This window comes from Rhincodon typus, chromosome 29 (genome assembly GCF_021869965.1).
Source record: "Rhincodon typus isolate 14 chromosome 29, sRhiTyp1.1, whole genome shotgun sequence".
Taxonomy (NCBI): Eukaryota; Metazoa; Chordata; class Chondrichthyes; order Orectolobiformes; family Rhincodontidae; genus Rhincodon; species Rhincodon typus.
This window is the reverse complement of record NC_063360.1, coordinates 1,158,944-1,170,195: the sequence shown is the minus strand read 5'-3', so window position 1 is coordinate 1,170,195 and position 11,252 is coordinate 1,158,944. Positions and strand designations below refer to the sequence as shown.

The 11,252-nt window shown below is 40.2% G+C and overlaps 1 protein-coding gene across 1 annotated transcript in view; it reads left to right on the top strand.

Moving 5' to 3' along the window:
- Window positions 1–11,252, top strand: part of rfx2 (regulatory factor X, 2 (influences HLA class II expression)) — an 87,879-nt gene that overhangs the window by 44,350 nt on the left and 32,277 nt on the right. The window contains exons 5-8 of the mRNA XM_048613877.1: window positions 579–698; window positions 4,746–4,870; window positions 5,813–5,931; window positions 10,329–10,441. Coding sequence (XP_048469834.1) covers window positions 579–698; window positions 4,746–4,870; window positions 5,813–5,931; window positions 10,329–10,441 — 477 coding nt within the window. The remainder of the gene's footprint in view (window positions 1–578; window positions 699–4,745; window positions 4,871–5,812; window positions 5,932–10,328; window positions 10,442–11,252) is intronic.

Here is an 11,252-nt window from a genome sequence, read left to right as displayed (position 1 = left end):
TTCTGATGAAGGGTCTAGGCCCGAAACGTCAGCCTTCCTGCTCCTATGATGCTGCTTGGCCTGCTGTGTTCATCCAGCTCCACACCTTGTTATCTCAGATTCTCCAGCATCTGCAGTTCCTACTATCTCTGATACATTGTTAAGATGAGAGTGGCCTTAACTATTCTGTGGCTATTGTATTATTAAGTTGTGTTGAACTTAAAAAATCTGCACTGCTAATTTTAATTTCTCATGACAGTCTCATTGAACATCATACTTGAAAGCTGAAATGATGCAGTTCTGTAATAGTGCACAGTGTTTGCTGAAATTTTGGCTACAAGGATCAAAACACTGTCTTAAATTAGGAGTATTGTGGTACTTGTTTGCAGAGAACCTAATTGCCACTTTTCTGCCTCCTTGATATAAATCCAGTATTTCAGTTGCACTACCAGATGGCAAAATATTTCCAGGATGAAAATTAATTTATCTTGTATGTTTTCCTCTTGTTTCAGAAAGAATGAGCTGAATTACTTGGGTTGCTCACAGTGGTTGTCTCTGCTTATTCCTTTGTCTGTCATATATAATTTCCTGTATTGCAGGGGAAACTCTAAGTATCACTATTACGGGATTCGTCTGAAGCCGGATTCACCTCTGAACCGTTTACAGGAGGATATGCAGTACATGGCAATGCGGCAACAACCAGTACATCAGAAACAAAGGTACAATCTGAGCATCCCACCAACCAGCCCACGCTCAAGACCCTAACATCAGCCAAGGTTGAAGTTGGATATCTCACCAACCAGCACACACCCAGGCGCCACAGTGTGAAAGAGTTTGACATCCCTAACTAAGCAACCTCAGCAACTCTCTCTCTTGTCTCGCTACTCCCACCTGCCAAATAATCCCAGAACCCCATCAATGACATTACCACTAAACCAACTTTCAAGTGTTATGTCTGATGAGTGCTCACCACTGCTCATGTCGTTGCACAAGCTATATGGTGCATTTTCTACCACCACCCTCTTTCCTGGTAGGAATCCACAGGACCTGCTTGGTAGTAGAAGACTATTTGGTAGTCTAACAAAGAGTCTTAAACAAGATGTAGATTGTTATATATTAGTAACTAGGTACAAGGTGATAGATATTGTTAGAGACAGAGGAAGACCCTGAGGTAGGTTTAACTGATTTGATATTCTCAACTCCTCCCAACAAGTGTATATGATGCCATCATAGTGGGTAGGGCTTAAGGTGCTCCTCAGAATTAAGCCTTTAAAACCCTTGCATAATATCTCCCCCAAAGCCTTTTTCTATTATGAATACTAATGCATTTGTGCATGTAATTTATTTTGCCACAGCCCCATTTCCTGCCAAGTCTCTGACTTTACGATGTTGGCTGTTCTGAGGTATCACTGATCTTCTAGCGCACATTTTCTATGGACTTGGAAGTTGGTCTCTGGATTGACGACTATTGACTTTGATTCTGTTCTTCACAGTGTGAGGTCTATAAGTCCTTTCTAAAATAAAGGACCTTCCGTTGCTTGGGTTTATTTCATTGAGGACGTCTTTCCTGTAGAAGCAGACAATTACTCCATTACAATATCTGGAAGACCTTTAATCTGCCTTCAAGGATGGTAGCTGTCCTGTTCAAACAGGCAGTTTCTTTTTTGCAGGATCTTGGGATCAATGAACCAGATCTCTACTGTAGCATGTAGATGTGGCCGTTGATCATACCTCCTCAGTGATGGCTTCATGGGGTTGTGTCCGCAGACTTTTCTTCACAATCTAGCAGTAAATCTGAGCTGAAGTGTGTTGATCTCCTTTTCCCTTCCTTGATGATTAAAGTGGACACTTTCATTTTCTGTTAGTGATTACATTATTGGTGAATCCAACATGTTCACTTGCTCAGTTCAAACTCGTGGAGGATTTCTTTTTGCTTGGCATGGGATATCTGTCATTGATACTGAGGATTTTTTCTGCAAAGATTTTTTAAAAAGTGTTCTATTTGAACTTGAATCTCTTCAGTATCTAATATTAGATTTCAATCTGTCATTACTATTTGTTCATCAAACTGTGTTGCACTCTGATGAATCTTCAACTGATGTTGATCAGTGAGCTCAGGCAGGATATGCTGGTTATCTTTGATAATTCTTGCAATCTGAACTCTTCTCTGCAGTGAGAGCAGTGAAAAACATTTGTGCCAATCCATATAGTTACAGGTTTCAATCTTGCTGAAGTACGTAATAAATTTCTTAAGCCAAATTGATTAAGTCTGACTTCTGTTTAGTTTTTGCCATGGGTCTAGGGAGCCCTCATTGAGCCTCCGATGTCGGTGCAGTCTCCAGCTAAACCTCAACTCGAGGTCGCTCCTATAGTCGCATCACCCAATGCAGACTGTAATTGCCTTGGAATGACTAGTACTTCCGCTCCATGGAGTTCCTAATTCACTGTTGCTACTGTGTATCTCTCATCCCAGGTCTGAAATGCATTTTACCATCAAGTGTAGATTCTGTTTTGTTGAATCTTGCCAAGAGGTTCTCTTTTGTAGGGACCTCTAATGTTCAACTCTTCAAGACTACAGGTTTGCAGATGATGCAAAGGTGGGTAGACGAACTGTGAGGAGGGTGTCGAGGTACTTCCATGTGATTTGGACAAGTTGAGTGAGTGAGCAAATGCATGGTAGATGAAGTATAATGTGGATAAATTTGAGGTTATCCAGTTGGGGAGTAAAATAGGAAGGCAGATTATTTTTAAATGACAGTAGATTGGGAAAGGGGAAGTGCAACGAGACCTGGGTGTCCTTGTACACTAGTTACCGAAGGTAAGCATGCAAGTTCAACCAGTGGTGAAGAAGGTAAATGGTATTTTGGCCTTCGTAGCAAGGGGATTTGATACAGTAGAAGGGATATCTTGCTGCAAATGAACAGGGTGTTAGTGAGACCACACCTGGAGTATTTTGTGCAGCTTTGGTCACTTATCTGACATTGGATGTTCTGCCTATGGAAGGAGTGCAGTGAAGGTTTACCGGACTGATTCCTAGAATGGCAGGACTGACGTACGAAAAGAGATTGAATTGGTTAGGACTATATTCACTTAAGTTTCAAAGAATGAAGGGGAACCTCATACAAGCCAATAAAATTCAAATAGGACTAGACAGATCAAACACAGGAAAGATGTTCCTGATGACCGGGGAGTTTGGAACCAAGATTCACAGTTTAAGGACATGGACTAGGCCATTTCAATCTGAAATGTGGACAGATCGCACAGAGTGGTGAGCCTGTGGAATTCTATGCCACAGAAAGCAGTTAAGACCAAAACATTGAAAGTTTTCAATATGGAATTTGATACAGTTCTTAGGGCTAAGGGATGAAATGGTATAGTGAGAAAGTAGGACCAATTTACTAAGTTAGATGATCAGCCATGATCATATTGAATGGCGGGGCAGGCTTGAGGTACCAAATGGCCTACATCTGCTTCTATCTGTCTGCACCAGCAGCCTTTTTAAAGTTTCTGTCAAAGACCTTATGACCTTCATCTCTGCCAGCGTTGTAGCATGCAGCAAAATTGAGTCCAGCTGCTCTGTTGTAAATAGAATTCTCACCACTGCTCATCATGTTGTACGAGGTCTCTGGCAGATTTACAACCACCATCCTCTTCCATGGTAAAGGATTGACAGGACATGCTTGGTCTGCTGGTGGTCTCTTGCATTGTATTCACCAGGTAACACAGATGTGACAGACATTTTTACAGAACCTGATAAAGACCCAGATGGTAAGTCTTACTGATGGTAATGGGAGGTGATGGCCTAGTGGTGCTATTGCTGGACTGTTAATCTAGAGACCCAGATAACGTTCTGAGGACACGGATTCAAATCCCGCCATGGTAGATGTTCGAATTTGAATTCAATAAATATCTGAAATTAAGAATCCAATGATGACCATGAATCTATTGTCGATTGTCGGAAAAACCCACCTGGTTCACTAATGTCCTTTAGGGAAGGAAACTGCCATCCTTACCTGGTCTGGCCTACATGTGATTCCAGACCCACAACAATGTGGTTGACTCTTAACTGCACTGAGGGGCAATTAAGGATGGACAATAAATGCTGCCTAGTCAGCAACACCTTCATGCCATGAATGGATAAGAAAAACTTTGTTGAGATTCTCAGCTGTTCTCTCCCTTGTCCAAATGACATAATGATAGTGAGCTATGCTTAACACCCTCCCATCCTTCTACAACACTGGGAAACCAAAGGGCTCCAGGACCCAAGTGGCAAGTTACAATCCCATTGTCCCACTGTCCAACTGATGTTGGTATTCATTACTTGGACAGCATGCTATACCCCAGCTATTAATGTCAACCAAGCTGCAGTTACTGGTCTCTAAATGGTTCATGATATTCAAGGTCCTTGAATGATATTTCAATTGAAGCATGTAACAAGTATGAGTGTAACTGAATAATAGTGGTCAGTACTGTTCATCAAACATGTATCTTTAATGTTTGAAATGATATTGACCTCTTGCAGAAGTTCCATTGCAAAGAAAGGAACTAAATTGAACATTCTTTCAACAGTCATATTATAGATCTTAAAATGTATGAAAAATAGTTAGGCTGGGCAATGTATTTGCACATTTGCAAGCCAGTTTTTTAAGAAAAGTTCTAATTATTTTCTTTTTGAATTAAAGCAAATTGGCCAAGTAAGGTAAAGTCACCTCTTCCATTTTTTTGAAGTTATTTCCCTTTTTTACATTTTGTTCCTTTGTCTTCAGGTTTAAACCTATGCAGAAGTTGGATGGTGTAGGAGACAATATGCCTGGGAATGGACAACATGCAGCTCCAACAACGCCAGAGCAATCTGTAGCTGCACAGAGCCAACACCACCAGCAGTTTCTGGGTCAGTCAGTTAATCTTTATACAATTGATTTCAGAAGGAGTTAATCTACGCGTTCATTTTAAATGTGTCCTCTTGAAATGAGTCAGAAGCCACACGACAAAGGGGCTACACTCCAAAAGCTAGCGATTTTCAAATAAACCTGTTGGATTGTAACCTGGCGTCGTGTGATTTCTGACTTTGTCCACCCCAGTCCAACACTGGCTCCAACACTGGCACCTCGACCTCTTGAAATGAGTGCATAAGGTTTCCAACATCATATAAACCTATTTCAGCTACAACATCGAAAGAGTGCCCCACCATTTGCTGCTCATTCTTGGTGCTTCAGTTCTTTCCTCATGTTAATAAATTCCAGCAGGTATTTTTCCAATTCTCTCTGTATTTGCCTTTATTGATAGCATCAGCTTTGGGTTCATTTTTAAAGATATAATCACAGATTAAAGCCTGAATGCAAATATGTTGCAAGTTTTGAGATATACTTACCAGTCACTGGTACTATGAATTTAAGAGCATCACATGATATCTAACCTGACACACTGCTAATCTATCAGGTTGAGAATGGCAGTGCAACTGCAGGGACAATTAGCATTACGCACATGTAAAACACAATAATATCTTGTGGCGCAGACTTGTCCGCTCCGTCTTCTCTGCTTGGAAGGACTATAATTCTGAACTTTTTATTTCTTTATTCTTCTAATTTATTCCTAAAATTTTATACCGAGAAAGTTTTTGTACCTAAGATGGCGTAAAGATCTGTAGTGCTGGACTTTTTAACTTCTTTACTTGTCTAATTTATTCCTAAGAATCTGTACCTAGGTACCCTTTTACCTAAGATGGCACCATAAATGGTGACTTTGTAAACTTTTCATGTACTCACGTGAGTACATGCAACAAATATACTTAATTCTAATTCTAATTTAATTATTGCTCCCCTCACCCCAATAGATATGTCTCGTGCATTGCCAGAGTTTATTGAAGCAGAGATTGGTAGCTGTCCTTTGCCGGAAGATATCACATTGAATGAAGTGAAGACTTTACAGATTTTGTACAGAGAGCACTGTGAGGTGAGGTGTGCTTTAAGCTGGGAGGTTGGGTGAACAGAATGGGAAGAGCTGGTTGCTTCAATTCAGGCCCCACATTGCATTGCCTTTTCAGGATCAGTGCAGGTGATGATTGTTGTGTTCTCATAAGGTGTAATGCCCTGCCTTGCTTTGGATGTGTTTGGGTTCTTCTGAGACTTGTATTCATTTATATTTGTGTATAGTCAGGTGGAGAATCCTTTCCCTGATACACATTAATGAAAGCGTTGGTGCCTTTTGTTTCCCAGCCTGAACAAAACCTGTATTTTGAATTTCAACATTGGCCTTATGAAGGGAAATTTTGCTGAATTTTTTTGTAATCATAAAGGAAGAATTTGAGATAACTAAGTACATCCAGCCTTTCTGTTACCTCTGGTTTATCAACTACTATCTCTTTCATAATGGCTTTTGCAACACCTGCTTCCTTGGTAAAGACAAATGAAAGTATTTATTTAGTGCCTCAGCCATACTCCCTGCTTCCACATGCAGATTACCTTCTCTTAATACCATTTGACTGTTTATTTGGGATTCCTTATTATGTTGCAAGACTCATCTCATATTCTCTCTCCTTCACTCATTCTCCCTTAACTTTCTGTAGTCATTCTGGCTCTCAATCTGATGAAAGTTATACACCCATTTTTTTTTCTGCTTCAGCTTACTCCCTCAGTCATGGAGATCTACAGCACAGAAAGAGGCCCTTGAGCCCATCAAGTGTGCACCAGTCAAAATGAGCATTTAACTATGAGAGTCATAGAGGTCTACAGCATGAAAACAGGCCCTTCGGCCCAAACTGCTCTTGCCTCCCAGTTTTCGCAATTTTACTCTAGTCACATTTGCCTACATTTGGCCGACATCTCTCCATACCTATCCCATCCATGTACCCATCTAAAGCTTTCTTAAATGTACTCACTTCCACCACTACCTTTGGCAGCCGTTCCAGACACTCACCACCCTCTGTGTGAAAAATTTGCCCGTCTAGACCCTTTTGTATCTCTCCCCTCTCACCTCAAACATATGCCCTCTAGTTTTAGACTCCCCCATCATGGGGAAAAGCTGTCCACTATCTACCTTATCTATATCCCTATTCTAACCCTATTTTCCAGCACCTAACCCCTGGCCTTCCATGCCCATTGTAAGTGCACATAAAAATACTACTTAAATGTGATGAGAGTTTCTGCCTCTACTACACTTAGAGGCAATGAGCTCCAGATTCCCACCATCCTCTAGTGAAAACATTTTTCGTCATGTCCCCTTCAAACCTCCTGCGCCTTACCGTAAATCTATGCCCCTGGTTACTGATTCCTACATCAAGGGAAAAGTTCCTTCCTGGCTACCCTATCTGTGATCCTCATAATGTTATACATCTCAATCATATACCCTCTCAATCTCCTTTGCTCTAAGGCAAACAACTCCAATCTGTCCAATCTCTCTTCATAACTGAAACTCTCCAACCAAGGCAACATCTGGTAAATTTCCAGATTCTCTCTAGCTCAATTGCATTCCCTCCTATAATGTAAATTCTGGAACTGTATACAATACTGTCACTGCTGCATAACCAATGTTTTATACAGTTCTAAGCATAACTTCTCTGCTCTTAAACTCTATGCCTCAACTAAGAAAATCAAGAATACCACATGCCTTCTCAACCACTTTATCCACCTATCCTGATACCTTAAGGGACCAATGTACATACACACAAAGATCCCTCTCATCCTTGGTGTTTCTTAAGTCTTACCATTGATAATGTATTCCTTTTCCATGTTTGTCGACGCCCAAGTGCATCATCTCACACTTACCTGGATTAAATTCCATTTGCCACTGATCAGCCCATCTGACCAGCCGGTCTATGTCCTCCTGTCTAAAGTTAATTGAAGGTTACCTTCCTCACTATTTTCTACCAATCTTAGTATAATCCACACACTTACTGATCAGCCCTCCTACATTGAAGTCTAAATCATTTATATAAAACCACAAGCAAGGAACCCAGCACTGATCCCTGTAGGACCCTCCTGGACATAGGCTTCCTGCCACTCAGCCAATTGTGGATCCAATTTGCGAAATTTCCTTGGATCCCACGGGCTCTTACTTTCGTTACCAGTCTCCCATGGGGGACATTATCAAAAGCCTTGCAGTCTAAATAGACTACATCAAAAGCATTGCTGTCATCTACACCATAAGAAAAATTCAATCAAGTTGGTTAGACATGACCTCTCCTTAACAAAACTATGCTGACTGTTTTTGATTCATCCTGCCTCTCCAAATGCAGACTAATTCTGCCCCTTAGAATTGCTTTCAATAGTTTCCCCCCACTGAGGTTAGACTGACTGGTTTGAAGTTTCCTAGCTTATTGCTTGCTCTCTTCTTGAGTAACAATACCACATTGGCTGTCCTCCAATCCTCTATCACCTCTCCTTGGCCAGACAGGAATGAAAAATTATTGCTAGTGCCACTGCTTCTTTAATCATATCACAGACCTTCTCCTTGATTTCTATACTCAACTGTCAAGAGTGAACACCAACACGAAGTGTTGTTTCATTTAGAACTCTACCTACGTCCTTCTACTCCACAATGAATTACCACTGTAGTCCTTAATGGGTTCCACTCTCTCCCTGGTTATCCTTTTACTCACTTTTCTTTCTATTGTCATCCCAGAACTCTAGGTTTACCTTTCTTGTTCATAGGACTGTATCTGAACCATCTCTTCTCTAATTGCAGCCCGCAACATTGCCTGCATTCTTTACTTCCAACTTATTTTGACCAGATTGGTTCTCACCCCACTGAAGCTGGGCCGTTTCACTCTTTTCTCCTTTTCTTTTTCCATTGCATCTCAAAATTTATGATACTAAGGACAGTCGGCACGTAAAAATATCATCAGCAGTCACCGATTATTCCTTGGTCCACTTGAAAATGATGAGAGCCAATTTCGGCAATGTCTCCTTCATCGCACAAAAGCAAAATACTGCAGTGACTTGAAGTAAAAATAGAAAATGTTGGCAGCACTTAGCAGGCCAGGCAGCATCTGTGCAGTGATAAGCAGGGTTAAGGTTTCAACGACCTTTTGTCAGACTGCCATGATGTTCTCAGGCATGATTGTTAACCTAAAACATTAACTCTCTTTACCTCTGCACAGGTGGTGCCTGATCCACACAGAATTTCCAAGATATCTGTTTTGAGATGTTCTTTCCCTTTAGGCCAGAAATGTACTGATGTAGAAAATCTTTCTAAACACACTTCAAAAATTTATCTCCCTCTCTTCATACTATTGATATCTTAGTCTATATTACAATAATCAAAGTCCACCATTAACACTACAATCTAATTTTGGCACCTCACCATAGTTTCCTTGAAGGTTTGCTGCTGTGTATCTTCTTTGATAATTGGTGACCTTTTGAATATACATAGTTATGTAATGGCACTGTTTCTTAAAGTCCTATTTTTGATGAAATTGTGCTATATAGTGGAAGATGAACAATGCATTTAATATTTTGGACTATTTTCACACAACAAGAAATTACATACTTTACAAGAATTGTAAACAAAGGACACAGGAGGGGCAAGCAGTTGACAGCAAATGCAGTTCAAAATAAATATATGGTGCAGTAATATATTTTGGAAGTAAATTGAAAAAGAAAATCCACCTGAAGAAGTGAGATGCACACATTTTCAGACTATGAAGAAATCAACTAGATAATTTGTATATATGTCTAGCAGAAGAATGTAAAAGCAAGAAAGTAATATTCAATTTTGTGAAGAGTGCAAGCTGAAGTTGTTGCCTTCGTTTCAATAGATGTATAGCCGAGTTGTTGTCCCAATTATAGCTTCTCATCATGTAATTTACAATCAGTTAATTTATGCTGGGTCTTTCTTGGTTTTCACTGAGCAATGTCTCCTACTTTGTCTGTATTTTTAACACTAAATTTTCAATTTGTTAAAGAGAAGCCCTTGTTTCAGTGACAACTTGAGTAATTTTATAAAAATCAAAAGAACTGCAAATGCTGTAAATCAGAAACAAAAGCGGAAATTGCTGGAAAAATTGTCTGGCAGCATCTGTGGAGAAAAATCAGAGTTAACGTTTTGGGTCCGGTGACCCTTCCTCAGAACTGAAGTAATTTCATGCTGTTTAAAGGGCAGTTAACTAATTATCATAAGCAAAATATCCATATTTACATTTTTGACTATTTTAGGTACAATAGGTTAGATTAATGGTCATGGGTGGATGTCAAGTTTTATTTATTTGCATTGCCAGCAGTCTAGATAACTGCATTCTAAGCAGCTGTTGCTGTTATCTGAAAATGTATTTTAGTAGTTTGCAATGCATTATCTGAGCCTTGGTTTTAATTACTTATTGCAGCTCACATAACAAATGATGGCTTTCCTTACAGGCAATGTTGGATGTCGTAATAAATCTTCAGTTTCACTACATTGAAAAACTTTGGCAAACGTTTTGGCATTCAACCCCTTTGCCAACTGATGGGGCCTCTGTCACTTCAGTAAGGTACGGATATTACAAAACCTTCGAAACTGGAAGGGTTGATCCTTTAAGTGTCAGTTCCTGACATAGAGTTCCTTTGGGAGTTTTCGGAGCTTCAGGAATCTTGGCGTCAAATTCAAGTGAACTGCTTACAATCATCTGCCTATTTCAATAGTTGGAAATCATGGATTACAGTTTGAAATTCGGCAGGGCACACTGGCTGTACCTGGGCAGGGGAGGAAGTGGTGCTGGTATCAGACTGTGCAATCAAAGCTAAACTTTTGCTTGCTTTTTTTTTTGAGAGATGAGGATTGTATCCTGGGACCAGTCTCTTGTTGCACTGCTGTGTATGCAGTCAGTATTGTGTTTTTATATTGAGGTCTAGGAACGCTAAGCATGTCACCCCATTCCTCCGATTTGCTGCTTTTTTTGCCCAATTTATATGCCTCCTCTTATGCTTTAACACTATCCCTGATGTTCCTTGTTAGCCATAGTTGAGCCACCTTCCCTGCTTTACTCTTATGCCAGACGGGGATGTACAATTATTGAAGTTCATTCATGAATTCTTTAAATGTCTGCCATTGCCTATCCACTGCCAACCCCTTAAGTATCCTTGGCCAGCTTACCCTAGCCAATGCATACCTCAAGCCATCAAAGTTAGCTTTCTTCATGTTTGGATTGTAGTCTCAGATTTAATTGTGTCACTCTCCATATTAATGAAGAATTCTACCAAGTTATGGTCACTCTTCCTCAAAGGAGCTCGCATCACAATGTTGCTAATTAATCATTACACGATACCCAGCCTAGAAAAAAAAATGCTAGAATAGATTTACAG